Genomic DNA, 22,413 nt, shown 5'->3' with positions numbered 1-22,413 from the left:
ACACAGGGAGGGCCGGAGGTGGAATCGAACCCGCACCCTCCTAACTGTGAGGCGGACGTGCTACCCACTGCCCCACCGAGCCGCAGTATTGTATTTATTTTTTAAGTAATATTCTTCTACTCAACAGAGCCGTCGTTCTCCATGCTACCTTGCGCCTCACACCAATCCTGCAACAATTAAGAAATGCCCTCAAGGTCTATGACTTCCTCGGGGTCATTGAAAAGCAGGCACTGATCGTGCACCACAGTTTGTCCCCAAACAGAAAATCAATATTGTGTAAGGCTAGAAATGACAATTAAATGCTTTAGAAAGAATTCTCACCCTTTCTCTAAGTGAGGTCATCCACATCAGCTTTGAATACATCGACACCATCAACATCTCCTGAAGCGATGAAGTTGAAACACCAGCTTCGTAAGAAGCAGGGTGGAGGGCCACCCCATGCAAGACACCGCGAGGACACCGCCTGCAGTTCTGCATCACATTATGGAGAAAAATCAATTCTAATTGATCACGTCTCATTTGCACTCCTCTCCATTGCCTGTCAACCTGGCACACATGACATCTTTATTTCTGAGGGGCTCATACAAGAATACTGTTGTTGTCCACAACCTCCTGCCACCCCAACATATAGTTAAGACAATACAACAAGCTCCCATCACATGTAAGACCCCTGTCTCGTCGCAGATATCGGCACAAACCTCTGAGTTCAAATCAAAAGAGAGTCAATATGACAACTTTTAAGAATTCATACCTGGAGAAACCACTGTCTAAGTCAGAGACAGAGTAAATGAGTAATATTCTACTCTATTTTATTTCAATGTTCATAGAACAGTGCGCTTGGTCTGACATTTTAAACCAATAGGTGGCAGTATATTTTCAATCCCCACATTCATTAGCACAAAGAAGACACATCCCGGAAATAGTAGCAACATGGCGGAATGCGAAAGTAGCGGTAGTGAAAGACATGACTCGCATTCAGGCGCCGAAGCTCCCAAATTATCGGATTTATTTGACCGTGGGTGGAAGAGTTTTGATGAGGTAGACAACACAAATGATCCCCTTGCTTCTAACAGTGTTCAGGTGCGAGTTAAACGTGCCATAGGTTTGTTAGAAGAAACAACCCGAATGGCTTCTCAGCTGGACTTGTTCAGTCCCAATGAAGACTTGGAGGAGATTGCCACAGCGGACCTCAAATATTTGCTGAGTCCCGCTCTCTTAGGCGCCCTGACAATGAAGCTGACAGGTCGAGACCAACGATTGGAAATTGTCCAAACAGCCCGGGCTTACTTTATGGATTTTCTGAAGAGATGTAAAGACTATAACATATCCCAGTTTCATCTACCGGAGTCCGTGAATGAAAGCCCAATTTCGGACGAAGCCGCAAAGAACGCTCCCTCCACCTGCACAGTAAGTGCCACATTGACCATTTTGTGGCTTTTATTCATTGGGCGAACTTCAAGGGTCTTGCTACCTCACCCATGTTTTAGTTTGGGAATAGTTATTTTGCCCTATTTTTCAAATTGCAACTCTCCCACGACCATTATTGTGGTGGTGACGGAACGGCCGTGATTGGTCAGTCACCCGAGAGGCAAGCCGTGAATCAACTGTATTACCGTGATTACAGTTTGTTGATAGATTAGCATGATATGCAAGATGCAGAATTATGGCATTGCTGGCTCCTTTTAATTATTAACCTACTACTTATCCTTACATGTCCTGTGTGGATTTTGCATGTTCTCCCCGTGCTTACATGGGGTTTCCACACGCGAACTCCAGTTTCCTCCCATATCACAAAAACATGCTTGGTTGAGCACTCCAAATTGCCCATAGGTGTGAGTGCGTGTGCCGATGGTTGTTCGTCTCTGTGTGCTCTGCGTTTGGGTGGCCAGCCAGTTCAGGGTGTCCCCTGCCTACTGTCTGATGACTGCTGGGATAGGCTCCAGCACGCCCGCGACCCCCGTGGGGACAGGATGGATTAAGGGAGAAGGCGGGGCGACACACTGAACTGGTTGCCAGAATAATGTTATGCCAAAATGTTATTTTTACTTGGGGGGGCCGGGCCACCAAGGTGATTGTCCGGTAAAATTCTGGCCCTCTGACAAATATAGTGATAGGGTTGACTCCCGTATGATGATGTTGAAATGCTGATTGGAATCATTAACTCTGTTAATCCTTGCTGAAACTCTTCAGTTGTTAAAACCTAATCACATATTACATATGATTTTTTTTATAAGAAAGAGGGAGATTGTTAACTTCCGATGCAATTCATTGGGGGGGGGGGGGCGCTCACGGAAGTGTTACTTGTTTTGCGGTTCTGCCTGTGCGTGAGAAACGTGGCTAAATAAATGTGTGTGACAACATCGTCGTATATTGGAATTTACATTCATGACCGTTCTGTCAAGCCACGTTTCAATTGAGTTGATTAGTAACGGGCCAGTTTCCAATTATGACCTATAATTTGTGTATTTTTATTTGTATCTTTTTATTATGAATTAGTAACTCAGATATGAATTAATATTTGTATCAACTGTATTTTAAACTGCAATATATTTTGCCAGCCGATGCCCAGCACATCCAACTTGGTTGCCATGGCCGCACAAAGACAAGCTAAAATTGAGCGATACAGTCAGAAGAAGGCGCTGGAGGCCAGACTGTTAGATGTGCGAAGATCCGTGGAGAGTGGACAGGCCGACGATGAAACAAGCAGAGATTTTTACTTGCTGAATGTCCGGAAATGGGTGATTCTGTGCCTGGATGAAGTACAGAGCATAGACCAGGAGATGGAAATATTGAAGAGTATGAATCAGATGCAGCTTGGTGCTGCGCAGCCTGCCAGACTGGGGCCTCCGATGAAACCATTTATTCTCACAAAGGATGCTTTGCAGGTTAGTTTGGGTATGGTGTCAAATCAAATTAACATTTGAATGTCGGAGAACGCAATTTTGGGGAAAAAGACAACAAGATGCAGTTATGGTTTGCGCCTCTTTTCAAGACCCACTATTTAAAGATGTGTAATTGGCACGTGTTCCACTGTTTATTACCCGATGCCACTGAATTCTCCACTAACCGTATATGTTGTGATGCGGGTGATAAAAAGAATAACTTATTGCTGATTTGATAGCATCCCAAAATATTTGTTTATTTCCCAGGCTCAGGTGTTTGGGGCTGGCTACCCCAGCCTTCCCACCATGACAGTGGATGACTGGTATGATCAGCACAAGAAACACGGAGTGCTGCCTGATCAGGGAGTTCCCAGAAGGGGTGCGGCGGAGGACGACACTGATGCAAAAGAGCGTGAAGAAGAAGAAAAAGAGAAACAGACAGAAAATGATGACGAAGAGTCTTTGATGAAAGCCAGGAAGTGGGATGAGTGGAAAGACGATCATCGCAGAGGTTATGGCAACCGCCAAAACATGGGCTAGCTGGTCCCAACACCAATTAGCTAAACATGCCTTGTTCTGTGGACATGCTTCAGAAACCTTTAGAAAAAAAGCTGTTGCTATTTATAGATCACCAAAACATATTATGCACCTTGTTTCTTTAATTTGATGAGTTCGATGTGACGCTGATTTATTCATATTGCAATTTCTGTTTTTAATCTTCTTTAAATTACTTATGTTAAATTTTTGGTATGTCCTGAACTTTTTTCAGGTTTTTTTGACCGGGTGGCATCCAGCTTAAATGCATTTGTTAGTACTGCTACAAAAACCAGTCATCTCATGAAATCCAGAAAGTCAGCTGCTACATAACATTTTCTCACAACATTAAGATTAAGTGGGTGAAAACCCCAGAATACTTCCAAGTGCTTCACTTGGCAATTTGAATTGTTAGAAGAATCTGTCAAACATTTATAAAAATGCTTTTGTTTTGATTTGTGTCATCATTCACTGTATGTTTGGCTTCAGGGAAAATACAGTGTCCAACTTTGTAAATTGCAATGAAATGAGCAGAAATAGTCAAGTTAGTGTATCATGTACCCGAATTGCTTCACAGTTCTTGTGTGCAACACTACTGTAGTCACACATGAGCAAAAAGGTGATCTTGTTAACTAAAGTCATATGAAAGATTAAAACATTTCATCAGTCTATTTAACAATCCAATTTGACAATAAATGTTCAAAGAAATAATGTAACAACTTGTTAATGGTTTATGAATGACACCAAATATTCTATATGTTCAGAAGTGAAGGCAACTTAAGTATAATTTGAATTCCAATAAGTTGGCTTTATGTCACACAAATGCCAACTCATGGCAGTGCATTTCAGTGACCACTGTAGGTAATTGTGAAAATGTGGCTCAAGCATTTTATCTTGACAAATAGCTATGAAGCTGACAACAGAATAAAGCCTGTGGAATATACCTTACATGCAAGTGGAGTATGAAATGCATACCAACCCAACAATCGTTAGTGTCCCAGGTTGTGTACAGACGTTTGTATTAAGGGGCAAGCAAATTACCAATAGGGCCCTCGTAGCTTAAGCAGCCATCTTCCATTGCCACTGTTACTGCCCCCCCCTTCAAAACAGTGTCATAAATGCGTATTTTAGGCTATAATCCCTTTATGGTGTAATAAAGCCTCTTAAAGAACGAACTTTATTGTTTAGTATCTCAATATTGTGAGTTACATTTTGCAGTGAATTTCTCCCAATGGGCTTTGCTTTTATTTCGTTGTTGATGGACGTGACAGTATGATTAGCACTCAGATAGAGAAAATCTAAAATTGATTTTTTTTTCTGATGAAATGCGCGTGTAGTGCTTCTCTCAGACTTGTTTCAACTGTATGCTGTACACGGTGTCATTTTCGCCATAGAGACAAAAACTAACGTCTAAACACCGCGGGGAAATCAATGTATTAGTTAGGCAGCTGAAATGATTGGCAACGTAAGATGGCCGTCGGCGGCTTCAGTTACACTCCTCCGGACGGTGCGTGTTCGCGCCTGTAGTTCTCGGCTGTTCCGACATATGAACCGACTACTGTATTGTTCATTAGTTTGAACAGCACATGAAGAAACGCTTGGTTAATGTTGATTGAACTTGCCTTTTCTCACTTGTTTTGTGTTTGTATCAATGAATGAATTTCATACAACTATTTACTATAGTTTTGGTTTTACTACTAGGGTGGGTACGATTGTGTGTTCCGACCTGCGTGCATTTTTGGGTCACTATGACGTCGTCATAGGACCACTACGCAACGGCTTGCAGTTCAAGCTGCCAATTTCGGAGTTGTCCAGAAGATAGCAGTGATGTAACATTAGCTACCGCAATGCACAGAACTGTGACTAAATAAGTCATCCAACCATGTGACCATAGCTCATTTGACTCCGTTACTCTGATACGTCAATAAGTCAGCCATATTGAAGGTGTCAACAGCCCATGAACGTCGTTAAAAGATGGTCACTTTCGTTCACCGATCCCCGTGGCACACCCAAATTCATATCTTTGGGAACAGGTACAGGTAAGTACGAACAAGAGCGTGTGATTTTGAATACGATGATTTTGAACTTTACTAGTATGCCCAGACTGCTCGCTACTAGTGGTATTAATGAAACGCTAAGTGTTGACAATAAGATTTTTTTTGTTGACAATACAAGTTCGTGATGCATTACTAGATATTAGTATAACCACAGCCTGCACCGTGCCACGTCCAATATGGCGGCCACGTTGACTTACAATTCAGAATCAAAGATCGTACCTATATGAATGGGCATGACATCCTATCGAGTCTGGATGGTTGCTGACTGTGAATCTGTTCTATCAATAAATTCGCTGCAAGACAACTTCCTTTGTACACAAAGTGAGGTAAAGTTAATTATTATTTTCTAATAGAAACATGTCTGCAGGTTTACTTTACTTGACATATTACTTACCCAACCCACTCTCGGGGTACTGAAAACCTTAGCGAGAGCAACGCTGAGCTACTCGTAGCTCAAAATGAATTTTGGATAACGAACATAGTTTCACTCGACGTGGAAATAATGTTTGAACGTTGTTGGTTCAACCGGAAGCGTAGGGACCTCCGCGTAAATGATACATACTGACTTGCATTCAGAGCAGGAACTTGTGTTGTAGGTTTGCGAATGTATCTATCCGTAAATCGTACCATTACCCATACGCGTTAACTTAACATTTTCTTGAAGCATTTTGGCATGTTCGTATTCTTTGTTCATCCTTCCGGTGTTTTTACCCTCTCGCGCTCTGAGCAGGCGAGCTGTGTATACTGTTGTTGCGCAAATAATTGCATAGTTACGGTACTTAGGCTCAATGCGAATTCAGATTAAAGGTCACCTAAATTATATCAACTGACCTTGTGCGTGACAATGTTAAATTTGACTACTTGCTCTCGCAGTTTGTATGATTACTGACAATTTTTTGGACCGACCGTCTTGGGCTTGGCTAACAAGTTGTGAGTCAGGAGTGCAGAATTGCAACACTTTGTAACACTTGATTTTATGTTACATTTTCACGTTTCTTTCTGTTCAGATGCCTGTTGCTGGTCCATGGGTGTGAGTCGACTGGATGTATTTTACAGAAGGCTACTCCTCAGCAAACTCTTCATTGGGGGGTGGGGAAAGCCTGAAGATCTCAAGAGGTAATGAGGAAATTATGCCAAGATTCTTTGGGTCGTGTGCTATTGTTGACCGCCTCTATACACATACCTATTTTCACCATCTCAAACCCTACTTTTAATGTAAGAGAGCTGATGCATCACCAGGAATATGTGTCAGTCACCACACTTCTTAAATGTGTGGTGGACTCGAGAAATCCATTTCATTAGCCTATTAGTTGACTATTACTAAAATAAATAATAATATGCTTGCTAAAATATTGTTTTTCTTTGGTTTGTTTTTCTCAGTGCCAGCAGATCCTCTCTCACCCAGGTCATAATTCGCATAGTTTGAATCAAGGCAATCAGGGATGTCTTCTTTGTTAAACCTGTTGTATATTTTTCATGTTCAAAACATTCAAATGTGCTATTGGGCAAACAATATTGAAATCTTTGAAAAATGCTCAACTTAAGGCCCAATTACTCCCAATTACTTTTTTCCCCCGTGACACAAGTAATTAAGTAACAAGTATTTGTTTGCATCTTGAAACAACAACTTGCAAAACAAACTGTAAATGTAGCAAAACAATCGTGTAAACATTATACAGCTAAACATATAATGTAAGGTTCCTAACGGTCATACCAATGTAAAGACAATTTATCCAATACAAGACAATATATACTTTCCAAACTTTAATGAGAAATGACAAAGCCATGCGCCATGTTCTTAATACGTGTTTGTTTGTAAGAACATTTGATCATGAGAATAAATCATGGTACGGCATTAGTTCTATGACTAGTTGCTGATAATCAGAAATGGAGCAAATAGATTTGTACTGATGTTCAACTTGTGGGGCTGTGCTCTACAGAATTTTTGAGTTCCGTAAGGTCATTGCAGACAGAGAGAGTTGTAAGTCTCTGGTGCCCAAGGACTATCCGGTTTCAATTAACAAGGTAGTGCAGCTTCTCTCTTTACAAGTGTGGTGTTTCTGTTGTGTGTGTGTGTGTGTGTGTGTGTGGTGTGTGTGTGTGTGTGTGTGTGTGTGTGTGTGTGTGTGTGTGTGTGTGTGTGTGTGTGTGTGTGTGTGTGTGTGTGTGTGTGTGTGTGTGTGTGTGTGTGTGTGTGTGTGTGTGTGTGTGTGTGTGTGTGTGTGTGTGTGTGTGTGTGTGTGTATATACACACACACACACAAGCACAGAACCCACCCTGCGCGAGAAATGTCGACGTTGTGAGGGAGGAGGACGACGCCAGACTGTTTTTTTTTTGTTTTTTTTTTAATAGTCACTAATTTTATGTCCCCTTGTTCCTGCTTTGCCTTGGCTGCCATCAAAGTGGTCCGGTAAGGTTTGTGAGTGTATTTGCACAAACCTTACCTCACCACCAAAGAAGGGATGCTGAACTTTGTCCTTTTTTGTCTTTTCACAATGCATATATGAAATATATATATTTCATATATATCTGAAATATATATATATATATATATATATATATATATATATATATATATATATATATCCATCCATCCATTTTCTGAACCGCTTAGTCCCCACGGGGGTCGCGGGCGTGCTGGAGCCTATCCCAGCCGTCATCGGGCAGTAGGCGGGGGACACCCTGAACTGGTTGCCAGCCAATCGCAGGGCACACAGAGACGAACAACCATCCGCACTCGCATTCATACCTAGGGACAATTTAGAGTCTTCAATCGGCCTACCAAGCATGTTTTTGGGATGTGGGAGGAAACCGGAGTGCCCGGAGAAAACCCACGCGGGCTCGGGGAGAACATGCAAACTCCACACAGGGTGGTGGAATCGAACCCGCACCCTCCTAACTGTGAGGCGGACGTGCTACCCAGTGCCCCACCGAGCCGCCTTATATATATATATATATATATATATATATATATATATATATATATATATATATATATTTCGTGTGTGTGTGTGTGTGTGTGTGTGTGTGTGTGTGTGTGTGTGTGTGTGTGTGTGTGTGTGTGTGTGTGTGTGTGTGTGTGTGTGTGTGTGTGTGTGTGTGTGTATATCTATATGTGTGTAAAATATATATACATACACCTAGAGGATCCAGTATGTTCTGTGCATTTTTTTGCACAGACAGAGGCACACGCTGATTGTTACATCCATGACGGTGTCTTCATTTCACCTTTGGAGCACTTAGTACCTGGAATCCTGCCAACGGAGGCTGTGAAAGCAAGGTAATAAACCTGTTACATCACAACAGTAGCTGACATGACATTTGGATACATGTGCACAATTTAATCTATAGTGATTTCTATTTGAAGTGATTCAAACTAAAAGTTGTGCACAGATTTTAAAAGCATTCAGCGTTGAGAAATAATAACATTCATACTTCGTCACTTTTTGCTACAGAGCAGCCAACTCAATACAATACAATACAATACAATACAATACAATACAATACAACTTTATATGGATTATTTTACAACAGCCACAGCTAGATCAAAGCCCTTAACAGATAAAATAATGATACAACTACAAAGACAGTACACCTGAACCTCGATTTTACATACAGTGGAGCCTCGATTTTCTAACGTCCCGGTTCTCGAACAATTCAGTATTCGAACAAAAAATTCGAGATTTTTTTTGCTTCGGATGTCGAACAAAATTCGGTTGTCGAGGACCCTCATGCCAACTGACTCCGTTCGTTATTACATTCTCGTTACTCTGAGGATTGCATCAACTCTAATCATGCCTCCAAATGAAGCAAGCCATCCTGAAACACAAAGACGCTCCTAAAGCAATGCGATAGTGAGCGCCCGGCCGGCACGCTGCAGTTGCGCGATCGGACCAAATTAACCTCCCTACGCACTGAGGTCCACTTAAATTTTGGAAAGTCCATTAGGTCTTTAAAAATATTTTCTAAATTTTAGCGACCGCTCTGTCACAATAATGCGACCAGCGCGGTGCAGTTGCGCGCTCGGCGGTGCGCTACGGTTGCGCGTTCGGCGGTGGGCTGCAGTTGCTCAATCGGACAAGATTAAGCTCCCTTAGCACTGAGGTCCACTTAAATTTTGGAAAGTACATCATGACTTTAAAAGTATTTTCTAAATTTCAGCGACGGCTCTGTCACAATGATGCGACCAGCGTGGTGCAGTTGTGCAGTCGGTGACGCGCTACGGTTGTGCGTTCGGCGGTGCGCTGCATTTGCGGGATTGGACAAAATTAAACTTCCTGCGCACTGAGGTCCACTTAAATTTGGTAAAGTACATCAGGACTTTAAAAATATTTTCTAAATTTCAGCGGCAGCTCTGTCACAATAATGCGACCAGCGCGGTGCGGTTGCGTGGTCGGCGACGCGCTACGGTTGCGCGTTCGGTGGTGCGCTTCAGTTGCGCGATCGGACAAAAATGGAACGGATTAAAAGGTTTTTCCATTATTTGTAATGGGAAAACATGATTCGAACGATTCACTTCTCAAACAGCCTTCTGGAACGGATTGTGTTTGAAAAACGAGGCTCCACTGTACTTTGATTCCACGCAACTTTCTGTCTAACGTGGTTTGGTCACAGACCCCAATTTTTTTTTTCGCTGTAAATACATTTTCAACGAATAATTTACATGGATGATATAAGGACCTGTACAAAGCTAAATGAGTAGCACGTAAACTTAAGCGCACGTGATTCTATAAATTTCCGTGACCAATGAAAGGCATTTGAAAATAATACGTCGGGATGTTTGATCTTTATGACAGCTTTATTACATTGTTACAGATAGCAAGGATTGTTTTTGATTTGGAAAGGGGCAAGTTTGCAGAAGCACCTCATCTACACGGTCGCAAGTCAAAAAGCGCGGTTGGACACAGTAGTACATTCAGTATCTGCTTTAATCTTTCTTCCATCTGTTGCCTTTTGTTCAAGATGTCCGTCGTTGAGCAAGGTAAAACAAAGATGTGGAGTAACAGTTGGTTCTTTATTTGCAAGATCTTGGGTTGTTTAATGGCACTTCAGTAGATGAAACTGAGCTCTGTGTTGTGTCTGCGTATGATAAGAGTAACTATGTAACGATATTAGTGTAAAATAATAAGTAAGGATGGTCACACATTGCTGTTGTTCTCCCTTCACATCCAATTCACACAGCATCGAAATGACTGACTCAATCCACCTGATATTGTCATCTGCGTATTGCATCCCTTTTTTATAAAATGTCAACAGACTGATGTGTGGTGAGTGTTCAAGGTGATGGATGGATGGATGGCAAACTGCTGCCCAACAACATGCCTGACATAAATTAATGTAACATAAACCCATTCGGCTGCCGAAAAACACACTTTTCTAAAAAAACGAGACTTTCTATACAACGCGCTTTCGGGGTTCTCTTCTCTTCCACCTTCGTGGCTGGAAGTTCAGTAGTTGTTGGCTACTTGAACTCTTGTTTTGTTAAATGAAGAGTCGTTTACCAAACCCACGTCTTTCCTGGTACTTTGTTAATGCTACAATATCGTTATATACTAGATCTCTGCAGCACACGCGCGGCGTTGTTGACATAAAGAACGAGGAATTTGATCGATGGATTTAATGATTTGGAGTGACACTTTGATAATGATGTTGTTACATAAACCCACGTCTTTCCTGGTACTTTAACGCTACAATATAGTTATATACTAAATCTCTGCAGCGCACGCGCGACGTTGTTGACATAAAGAACGAGGAATTTGATCAATGGATTTAATGATTTGGAGTGACACAGATGGTTTGATAATATTGTTTTTATAAAACCCACGTCTTTCCTGGTACTTTGTTAACGCTATAACCTAGTCAAATACTAGATCTCTGCAGCGCACGCGCGGCGTTGTTGACATAAAGTACAACGAATTTGATCGATGGATTTAATGATTTGGATTGTCAAGTCAAGTTTATTTGTATAGCCCTAAATCACAAGCAGTCTAAAAGGGCTTCACATAGACAATCAATTGACAATTATTCTCAAAGCATCCCCTGATCTTGGGCTCCCAAAAGGGCAAGGAAAAACTCAAAAAACTCTACTAGGGGAAAAATGAGAAACCTTGAGAAGGGACCACAGATGGAAGGATCCCTCTTTCAGGATCACCAGGCTGCAATGGATGCAAAGAGGGCACATAAAATACATAATATGGAAATCTAAAAGTGGATGTCCAGGCCAAAGCGAAGAGCTGTCGGAGCCAGTGTAAATTGGCTAATATTGGGGTAATGTGATCAAATTTTCTTGTCCGTGAGAGCAGCCTTGCAGCAGCATTTTGTACTAACTGTAGACTTTTGATGCTGGACTTTGGAAGACCAGAGAATAATGCATTACAGTAGTCCAGGCGCGACGTGATAAATGCATGTATAATAATTTCCGCATCACTGGTCGAGAGGATTGGGCGAATCTTAGCAATATTACGAAGGTGAAAAAATGCTATTCTGGTTATATTCTTAATGTGCTTTTGAAAGGAGAGCGTTTGGTCAAATATTACTTCGAGATTAGTTATAGTATCACTCTGAGTGATAGTACGGTTATCTATAGTTAAAGTGGTTTCCTTAAATAAATGTTGATAACGAGCTGGACTAATTATCAACATCTCAGTTTTATCTGGGTTCAGACGAAGGAAGTTGAGAGACATCCATTGCTTGATCTCCGCAAGGCATGCCTCAAGATTACAACAGTCCCGCGGATCTCTCATTGATAACGACATATACAATTGGGTGTCATCCGCGTAACATTGAAAACTAATATTATATTTACGTATTATGTCCCCAAGCGGAGTCATATAAATATTAAATAGAATTGGTCCTAGTACCGATCCCTGTGGGACACCACAGGTAACTTTATAGAGCTCAGAGGACGCATTGCCATGGACCACTCGGTGCGTCCTGTCTGATAGATACGAATGAAACCAGCCTAGTGCTGACCCCGAAATACCAACACAACCTTTAATACGCTCTAATAAAATATTGAAGTCAACAGTGTCGAAGGCAGCACTAAGATCGAGTAGTAACAATACCGATGAAGCGTTTGAATCCATAGCTATGAGGAGATCATTAGTCACTTTAGCAAGTGCTGTCTCAGTGGAATGATTAGCTCTAAAACCAGACTGAAAAGATTCATATCGATTATTAGCGACCGTGTAATCAATAAGATGCTGTGCTACTACCTTTTCAAGCAGTTTTGCTATGAATGGGAGATTTGATACTGGCCTTTAGTTACTGAGACAGTCCGGGTCAAGATTTGGTCGCTTAAGTAGCGGTTTAATGATAGCGGTTTTAAAGGCTGTTGGGACTATCCCAGAGGAGAAAGACAGATTAATTATATTTAAAACGGACGGTCCTAAGATTTGAAATAATTCTTTAAATAGTTTGGCTGGAACCGGGTCAAGTAAACATGTTGTTTGTTTAGCCGCACTAACTAATTGTGTAAGCCTTTCAAGGGAGACGCTTTTAAAATTTGAGAGTGTTATTGCATGATCGTCAGCGCCGGTAATCGGCGGGCCCGACTGAGCGATCGGAATAGTCATCTTGATCTCATCCCTAATGGATTCAATCTTTCAAGCAAAGAATTTCATGAACTCGTCAGCCGAGTGAAAGGAGCTATCGGGGGTCGGCTGGCGTAGTGTTAGCTTTGCCACCGTATCAAACAGGTATTTAGGATTGTTCTTATTGAGATTAATGACCTGCGAAAAATAACGAGTTTTTGCTAAAATAAGCGCATCTTTATATTTCAGGAGGCTGTCGCGCCATGCCTGATGGAAAACCTCAAGTTTGGTTAAACGCCATTTGCGCTCATGCTTTCTACTTAATTGCTTAAGCGAACGTGTTTCATCTGTGAACCACGGAGTAGGCAATCTACGGCGAGATTTCAGACGTAGTGGCGCCACAGTCAATGGCATTTAACAATGTAGCATTGAATTCATTTGTAAGATTATCAATAGAGCCGGTATATGAGGGAAATACGGTAGTTGGTGGTGGCAGTAGCCCAGATAGCGCAGTCGCAGTCATGTAGTTGATATTACGGCTGCTATAATTCTGATTGCTCTCTTGTCTTTGACTAGGAACTAAAATTTCTAATTTTATTAAGTAGTGAGCAGACAAAACAGTAGTGTATGGCAGTACTGTTATATTAGAGGTTGCCAGTCCTCGGGATAATACCAAATCTAAGGTATTACCATTCTTATGCGTTGCTACCTGTATGGCTTGCGTAAAACCAAACGTATCAATTAGAGTCTGAAACGCCGAAGTAAGTGGCTCTGACGGTAAAGCCAGAGTAAGCCCCAGGTGGACGGTAAATAACAGCAGGATAAAATGACGGTAAAGCGGTGGATCGGACAGTGAGAACTTCAAATGTTTTAAATTTGTTAATCGAACGAGGTGTAAATCTAAGATCGGAATTTGAGATGAGGGCAACACCCCCACCCTTTTTTCGAGGACGCGCCACATGCGAGCTCACAAAATTTGGAGGCAAGGCCTCATTAAGCGGTAGCAGTTCATTAGGTTTTAACCAGGTCTCGCAAAGACCAAATATATTTAGATTATGTTCCGTGATGAGGTCATTAACGAGAACTGCTTTTGTACGAAGCGATCTAATATTCATAAAACCAAGTTTAAGTGTAATCGGTTGATCAGGGTTTGTATTTATCAAAGGATTTTTAAACGAAATGAAAGTAAGATTGTGTTCTCTAGGCCTGACATCACCTCTCAATTGTTTATTAGCGCGGTGGGACGATACGACCCTAGGAATTTGATAGTAAATATTTGGTACACACGTAATATTATCTGAAACAGGCACCATATCATCAGCTATACTGGTCGGGGTGGAGCGATTGGATTTGTCTGCCACCTCAGTAGAAAGTGTGTTCGTGTGCACTGTAGCACTATTCAAACTGTGACGCTCTAGTCTACACAAGGAGCTATGTGCATGCTGGAAGTCTAGCCTAGCGCTAGTTAACTTTAACTTAACTGACTCCAAACCCATCCTGACAGGTGGTCTAGTTACCTGTGTTCCGGCCTGCTCTAAGGTGACCTGTCATGAGTGGGTCAAACAGTAATCTATATTCCTAGAAAGAGTGAAGGCGCCTTCCCGGTTAGGATGAAGGCCGTCCTTCCTCAGCAGGTCGGGGCGGCCCCAGAAGGAGGACCAGTTATCTATGAAATAGAGTCCCTGCTTTTTACAGAACCCAGCCATCCATCGATTAAGGGAGACTAATCTACTAAACCTCTCATCAGAGCCTCTCCCAGGCAGGGGGCCAGAGACAAATACTCGATGCTGACTCATCTTTCTGGCGAGATCACAAGTCCTTGCTATGTTTCTCTTTGTGATCTCAGATTGCCTCATCCTAACATCATTGGCGCCGACGTGTATCACTATATCCGACTAGCCAGTGTTGTTGGAACTACGCTGTTGACTAGTCCTATTGCGAGTCAGCTCCCTAAGATTAGCTTCTATGTCGGGTGCTCTGCCCCCAGGAATACACATTACCGTGGCTGGATTTTTAAGCGTGATATTTCGGGTGATGGAGTCACCTATGACCAAGGTGCAAGGGCCAGTAGACCGAGATAATTTTGGACGGCTATGCGTCTTACCTGGCTCATCGCGATTACCAAGCCGCTTAGGGCTAATGCTAATGGGGCTAGCGGGCTGACTACAGTCTGCGACTGTGTCCGCCACATCTACTGTTATCGCACTATTCTGCTCGAACTGGCGGACACGTCCCTCTAGCAGGGACAATCTCTCTAACAGAAGGGTGCAGTTGGTGCACGAAGCAGTACAAAACTCTTGTTCCGCAGCCATACTTACGTGTCCGATGTTCAACGGTAGACAAACGGCTAGCACATTTACCAACAATAGCCAGATGCTTTTCAACTCCAGTCAGACGAGTGAGTTATGAGCTTTTCAGCGACGTTCTCTGATCGAGCGTTTTGATGAGAGAGAATATTGATAAAGCTGTCAGGGGGAAAAACTCTGCTGCTGATGCTGCTGCTTCCCTGATTGACACAGATGGTTTAATAATATTGTTGTTATATAAACCCACATCTTTCCTGGTACTTTGTTAACACTACAACATAGTTATATACTAGATTTCTGCAGCGCACGCGCAGCGTTGTTGACATAACGAACAAGGAATTTGATCGATGGATTTAATGATTTGGAGTGACACATACTGTTTGATAATATTGTTGTAATATGATAGTTATTTGAAATATACTTTATATATCGTTATGTGGGTCTGTGGAATAATTAGAAATGCAATTTAGAACGGGTCCGATGTCAGCATATAATTTGATATAATTATATTTATAATCATTATTATAATTATAATCATTAAAAAATAATTATAATTATATATATTATATTATATAATAATTTATATAATTTAATTGACACATGCATATTTTCAGGTTCCAGTTTATAGTGCCTAAAAGATGGCAGAGCAACAGACCAGTATGCATTCACTTAGCTGGGACTGGGGATCATGTAAGTTGTTTTCCTCACCAAAGTTTTTAACCCACTTGTACATGTCATTTTAACCTGATGTTGTCGTTGTAGTTTTTCTGGCGCAGAAGGACCCTGATGGCCAGGCCTATGGTCAAAGAAGCAGGGATGGCTTCTCTGCTTTTGGAGAACCCTTATTATATCCTTCTGCTGCTTTTGCACATTAACAATGTGTTACGCAACATATTAACATAAGTTGCAGTTCCCAATCTTTTGTTACTATTGAGATATAGTTTTCCCGTTTCAAATCTGCCTGATCTCTACTGCAGTTCAAGTTCTTTCACAAGAACTGCCCTATTTTTATGCAGTTTATCATTGATTTATTTTTCAAATTGAGTGGGTATCCCTCTGACTGAATCTTGTCTGCTGGACTTTTACCCATCTTTCGAGTTCCCAAAATGTTATCTCTTAACTCTCAGTTTCACATGGCTATCGAAAACCAAAAGACCAGATGTAAGTTTGAACTTTTTTACTCAATGAAACAGACAACCTTTCCATACTCATTCCCATCTACAGTATGGAAAGTTTAATATTCACTAGACCAATGTTTTTTTTTGTTTTTTACTTTAAGAGGAAGCTAAAACACATGGAGAACCCATAAAAGCACACTCTGAGAGAATTTTGATGAGAATAAATTAAGAATGACCATGAAATACCATTCAACCGATTAACACTGCAATATAGGGATAATTCAAATGACTTTTAGAATGAGGTCTACACGAGCACACATTCTTGTGTTTGGAATGTGGCTGAATCTAATGGCAATTTCTGCAAATAGACTCTTGTGTGATTTTCTCTTTTTCAGGCGGTCCTGCCTAAAGAATGTGTCAGACCTGTTTGTGATGGGTGGAGCTCTGATTTTGGAGTCCTCTGTGCTTCTCCATTGGCTTAAGAGTGAGGGCTACTCACCTGTTGGAATGACCGGTATCTCCATGGGAGGATACGTAAGTGACATAATCATCCCACATTCTGTCATGAGAATCATTGAAGGTCATCTTCCTTTGTTTACCTGACCGTTTGGTAAAATGAAATGTTTAGAAAAAAACTCATGCTATCTATGTTTAAGTAGGATTGTGACTGACAAATTGTGTAGCAGCTAATATAAAAACAAGACGAATGAGTGATAAAGCAAAGCTTCAGTTTGCTTGGGAACATAACGTTTGGATGAATGAGTCCGGCAGGATTTAATGTGTTCTATAGCGACTGGCATATCAATGTAAGAAGAGGGGCAATTGAAATGAGGCAAATATTAAACTGCTTGTCCACAAACTAAGGTCCGATGACTCAGTGAAGTATGAAGATTTTTCCACTTATGAGTTTCCCCCCTTGTCAAATGGCACATGCTGGATCACCAAGTAGTACACCCAGATGATGACAGTAACGTGATATTTTGTTTGTGTCAAGATGTCGTCCTTAGCAGTGACTAACTGGCCGAAGCCTATCCCTCTGATTCCCTGTCTGTCATGGTCCACTGCCTCGAGTGTCTTCACCACGGTAATCCACACACTCTTACTAGCTAAGGTGGAGACGTCAAAGGGGAAGTCACTCCCAAAATTTTGATCTGTGGAATACAAGTTAAATGGGCAAAATCCACCTGTTATTATCCATCTCAGGGGGCGGCCATTTTCCCACTTGCTGTCGACGGCTTACCGGGTTTCTGAAGCTGACCCGTGATTGGTCGTGACCTGAGACCTGGCAACTCATTTCAATCAACAGCAAGTGGCAAAATGGCCGCCTCTTGAGATAGACAGAAACGGTTGAATTTTGCTGTTTAAAACATATTCCACGAGTGTTCTAATATTAATCAGAATGTCACGTTTAGACTTGTAGGGACACATACAACATATTATTGAAAATAATTTTTGGGATTGACTTCTTTAACATTAATAATTTTGGAGTTGAATTGCATTAACAAACTCACACAATTCTGTGATAAAGATAATGATCCCATGACTATTTTCATTTTCACCAGCCTGTGTCCAATCGAATGCATTATTTTCCTCCCTGCAAGTTGACAAGATGCACACATTCCCCAACCCAAACTCATGGAAGACACTCATCTTGTTGCAAATACATTTGAAGAACAGTTAAGTCTTGAATTGCTGTTTCTTCCTTTTTGTGTTTTTTATGTCTGTATAGGGTGTGCTAAGTAAAGCAGTGAATTGGTCGGAGCTGGAGAAGCAATATGCCATCAATTCAGTGTATGAAGAAGAGATCATTAAGCTGTTGGAGTATTGTGGGGTTTGTTCACAGTTTTTTTTTCCTTTTTATTGATATGATCGAAGACAAACGATTATTTGTTTGATGTTTCCATTCTGAGACGTGCATGCGCAACTCAACCACCACACCCCGCGTGTGTGAAGAGTGGAGATCCAGGTCATATTTAACTGGCAGTGTTGTACCTTAATGCGTTCAATGAAGGAAAGTTCATATACTTGTTCATATTTTGGACTAACGTGAATTGAACATAGCGCATCTTTGCTTTGTGAACATTTTTGTGAACACGCTCATTCTGGGACCTATGAACGGTTTTGAATTGCGATTCACTTGTGTTTACAGTTGACAGTTTTTCTCTTGTTAGACTTCAAAATAAACCCCCGCTAAACACACTGTAAATGAGGCTTAAATAGGCGAGGGAAAAGGGGAAAAGGATTTGGCAATCTTTGTCACAAACAGTTGCATGGCGCGATGACTCGAAGAGCAGCCCCCCTTCCCAAGAAATTATCATCCTGTGAGAGCATTCAGAATTTTGCCGTTGAACCACGAATTACTCTTAGTTGATTTAGTAAATTATTTGGATTTGCATCTTTACCTTTGCACTTATATGTCCCAAATTCTAAACATTTTGTGGTTCTCTGGGTAAACAAAACATAATACATTCACTAAAAATGAAAAGTTAGTTAAAGCAAATATGTTTTTGTTTCAATTCATTAAAGAAAAAGACAATTCAAGCAATTTTCTCTTGTATTTCAGATTGTACGGCAATAGCATCTGGATTCACCAATGTGAATGGAATGGGTGAAAACAAAAAGAAAATGTAACAGCTCGAAGCAATTTTTTTGATTGGGAGGAAGAAAAGAACTATAAACCTTTAATTTTTGGAACCATAAACTTGGTTCATAAAAATTCAATTATGAACTATAAACCGAACAAGTTCATTTTAAAAATTGTGAACTGAGCTTTTAACTAGTTTGTGTAGAAAATGAACTTTCCCAACACTTAACAGGAGACAGGATGTTCAATAAATACTGTTGCAAACATGTTCAATAAATACTTTTGCAATTTCAAAAACATAATCATGTAAATAATCACGATTTCAATATTGAACAGAATAATCCTGATTATAATTTTTACCCATAATCGACCACCCCTAATGTGTTTTTGATGCTGATTAAAAAAAAAAAAAAAAAAAAAAAAGGTCAGGTTTTTGAGAGATATTAGAATTTTGGGGGTTTTAGGTTTGACCGATAACTCGCACAATACATATACACGTACATCAATTTTTTATCATGCGTTGTAAATAATGTATTTCATATTTCAGAATAAAAAACATAGAAAGTTGATTAATTCTGCTGTTTCAGCAGCTCACACAGCAACTTTCACACATTAAAAATCCAAAGGAAAAATCATCATAAACCTTGTGCATTGAATAGTCTAATAACAGCTGGAATGAAAATATTTCTGAAATACTCAGACTTGCACTTTGGTGCCATCAGTCTGTGACTGAAGGTGCTGCCATTGATCACCTCCAAGGCATGAAGAGGGGGGGGGGGCAGGTTAGAAACCACTTCCACCTTGGTGTCCCTGATAGTGATGGATGATGGTTGAGCTCTTCTCGTCCTTGTCGATCGTGCACTTATCAATTGTAAGTGACCGGCTCTCCGTTTAAAGGGTAAAATTCTGTACTTGAACCCTTCTGCTGTAATGCAGTATGTAGGGGAGACGTGAATTGATTTAAGCCGGTTTGGAGAGAGGATTCGTTCCCTTCTCGCTGCTGTTCAGGTAACTAATCTATTGCTGGATCAATTCCGTCTCTTTGGACACCAGTCCCGCTGAAATCAAAGAAACCCCAGAGCTGAGTAACTACCGTAATTTTCGGACTATAAGTCGCGTTTTTTTTCATAGTTGGGGGGGGGGGGGGGGTAAAAGAGCCGTTTACCATACCCACGTCTTTTCTGGTACTTTGTTAAGGCTACAATATAGCTAAATACTAGATCTTATATTTTGACATGTAAGCTAATCAGGTGTGTTTCCTTTGTTAGGCTGACTCCTTCAAGGTGGCTCAAGAATTTGCCAAACACTCTTCGGGTAGAGTGGATTGTTTAGAGCATGTACTAGACCAGTCTAGAAAGAACAACTTGTCAGTGGGTTGCTACTCGAGTGCAGGGGCAAAAGCAGGAATTGGGCCTGGCCTGTGGATCAGAGATGGAGTTGCTGGAGACCCCTTAGACACATTATCAGTGGACAACACCAAAACAAGTTCCAACCCTTTATCAAGGTATTTGTTGCCAAAGTGACTTTTGTCATTCTGTATTCAGATGCACTTATCATACAATGCAAGTTGTACTTTTGGGATGCATATCTTTTCTTAGTAGACTCTCATAAGTTGTCATTGCTGTTTTTAAAGTGGCTTCCAAGCAAACAAATCACTGATTGGTAACAAGGCGGATTCAGCCTCAATTGGTCGGCCATCATTACACAGCGAGTCGATAAGCTTCATGAAGGGAGTGATGGACGAGTGTACACACATGGCCAACTTCTCCGGTTAGTGCTGATGTACATGCAGAGTCATATGCAGACTTCTCCTGCTTTCTTTTCACTTTGTTACCTAATGAGTGCCCGCAATACATACCAGAGATACAACTCATTTGGGCAAACATTTAATTCTCATCTCAACTGAAAAATCATCCTTGTTTTTCTGTCCCCCCTAGTCCCCGTTGACACTAGTCTTATCATCGTGGTTCAGGCCAAAGAGGACGCCTATATCCCTCGGACAGGGGTCCTCAGTCTTCAGGAGATCTGGCCTGGATGTGAAATTCGTTATCTGAATGGAGGACATATCAGTGCTTATCTTTTTAAACAAAACTTCTTCAGGTACCACCCACTACTTTGATAAATTTACAATCATAGGATGATCCGCTCCATCCCATGTTACTGCAGTAGTCTTTTTCATTTGATGTTGAAAGAAGTGTTGTCAAATAAAATCGACTAGAATTATGGCTACTTCTCTTAGCATAGACAAGAACGTGCGTTCCAAAGTTTTGACGCTGCTCTTACTACTAATAGTCACTACTTGTGTGTGTGTGTGTGTGTGTGTGTGTGTGTGTGTGTGTGTGGTGTGTGTGTGGTGTGTGTGTGGTGTGTGTGTGTGTGTGTGGTGTGTGTGTGGTGTGTGTGTGGTGTGTGGTGTGTGTGTGGTGTGTGTGTGTGTGTGTGTGTGTGTGTGTGGTTTTTTTTTTATATTCTAATGGATTATTCTTTTTGCTTTTAGACAGGCCATCTATGATGCGTTCAACAGATTCTGCCTGAAGTATCCCCACCTTGTGTAACCATGGAAACCCTAAAGGCCGTTAGCCCTGCAACAGTAACTTGCACTCTGCTGGGTCTGTGCGTTTGTGTGAAGTTTTTTCCCCCTTTTGTACACAATACAGTTCTTCCAAACCATCCACTTGCAACTTCTCTCTCAGCCTGTCGAGAGAAATGTGATTTTGTGCTGCTTGAAAAGCATTGCTTTTTCATTTATCAAGTGATTGTGGCTGTTTGTGGCTTCCCTAAAACACACATTTTGCCAAGTGAAATAATTTGCCTATGTGGATCATTTCAAGTATTTTAGACTGAATATGACTTACTGAATCATGTTACTTTTTAAGTACGGTGTTGTTTATGTGCAACCCAAGAGCATCTGATGAGGATGTTGTTTTGTTTTTTGTTGTTGTAGGCTTTCTTCTTGTATACTTTCTTCTTGTTTTGTACCCCATTTGTAATCACACCGATTTACAAGGCTGCGACCCACATGGTCTATATTTACACATCAGTCCCAATATGTTAAAAGCAAGCTGCACATCAAATCACACTTCATGGACAAAGGTAACCTACAGAAACAGAATTATTGGTCATTTAAAGTTATAATACATATGGAATTCCCCAAATGCACAGTGTGTATTTTGTTTTGGTATTGTTGATTCCATGAAATGCTTTGCTTTCGTTTTCACTCAGATTTTTCAAAAATATTTTAAGACATTTCTATCAGTCTGGCTTTTAAACAGCTTGGGTGTACCTATCGCCCGAAGACAGCTGGGATAGCCTTCAGCACATGAGCAACCCTCGTGAGGATCAGTCAGTTTTATTTCAGTTCAATTTCTGCACATGTACCAGACATGCAAAGGAATTGAA

The 22,413-nt window shown here is 41.1% G+C and overlaps 2 protein-coding genes across 7 annotated transcripts; both read left to right on the top strand.

Moving 5' to 3' along the window:
- The first annotated feature begins 881 nt into the window (after positions 1-881).
- igbp1 (immunoglobulin (CD79A) binding protein 1) lies at positions 882-4,277 on the top strand. Its single transcript, XM_085906686.1, has 3 exons — positions 882-1,407; positions 2,559-2,885; positions 3,150-4,277. Exons 1-3 carry the CDS (start codon positions 931-933, stop codon positions 3,420-3,422), a joined length of 1,077 nt encoding a protein of 358 aa, XP_085762812.1. The 5' UTR covers positions 882-930; the 3' UTR covers positions 3,423-4,277.
- Positions 4,278-5,220: 943 nt separating this feature from the next.
- On the top strand, positions 5,221-22,173 carry abhd18 (abhydrolase domain containing 18). Of its 6 annotated transcripts, none has more exons than XM_085906680.1 (14): positions 5,221-5,455; positions 6,481-6,589; positions 7,414-7,498; positions 8,654-8,754; positions 15,927-16,002; positions 16,075-16,161; positions 16,448-16,473; positions 16,826-16,964; positions 17,425-17,514; positions 18,160-18,261; positions 20,283-20,518; positions 20,648-20,784; positions 20,952-21,114; positions 21,512-22,173. In XM_085906680.1, exons 1-14 carry the CDS (start codon positions 5,374-5,376, stop codon positions 21,567-21,569), a joined length of 1,491 nt encoding a protein of 496 aa, XP_085762806.1. In that variant the 5' UTR covers positions 5,221-5,373; the 3' UTR covers positions 21,570-22,173. The 6 variants fall into 6 exon arrangements, with proteins under 6 accessions (XP_085762806.1, XP_085762809.1, XP_085762808.1 ...); XM_085906682.1 differs by lacking the exon at positions 5,221-5,455 and adding an exon at positions 5,656-5,799; XM_085906685.1 differs by lacking the exon at positions 5,221-5,455 and adding an exon at positions 5,713-5,794.
- Positions 22,174-22,413: the final 240 nt, after the last annotated feature.

The sequence above is a fragment of the Syngnathus leptorhynchus genome, chromosome 2 (assembly GCF_054491065.1).
Source record: "Syngnathus leptorhynchus isolate UIUO chromosome 2, UIUO_Slep, whole genome shotgun sequence".
Classification (NCBI taxonomy): Eukaryota; Metazoa; Chordata; class Actinopteri; order Syngnathiformes; family Syngnathidae; genus Syngnathus; species Syngnathus leptorhynchus.
Note: the sequence above shows the minus strand (reverse complement) of the source record. Positions and strands in the feature narration are given on the sequence as shown.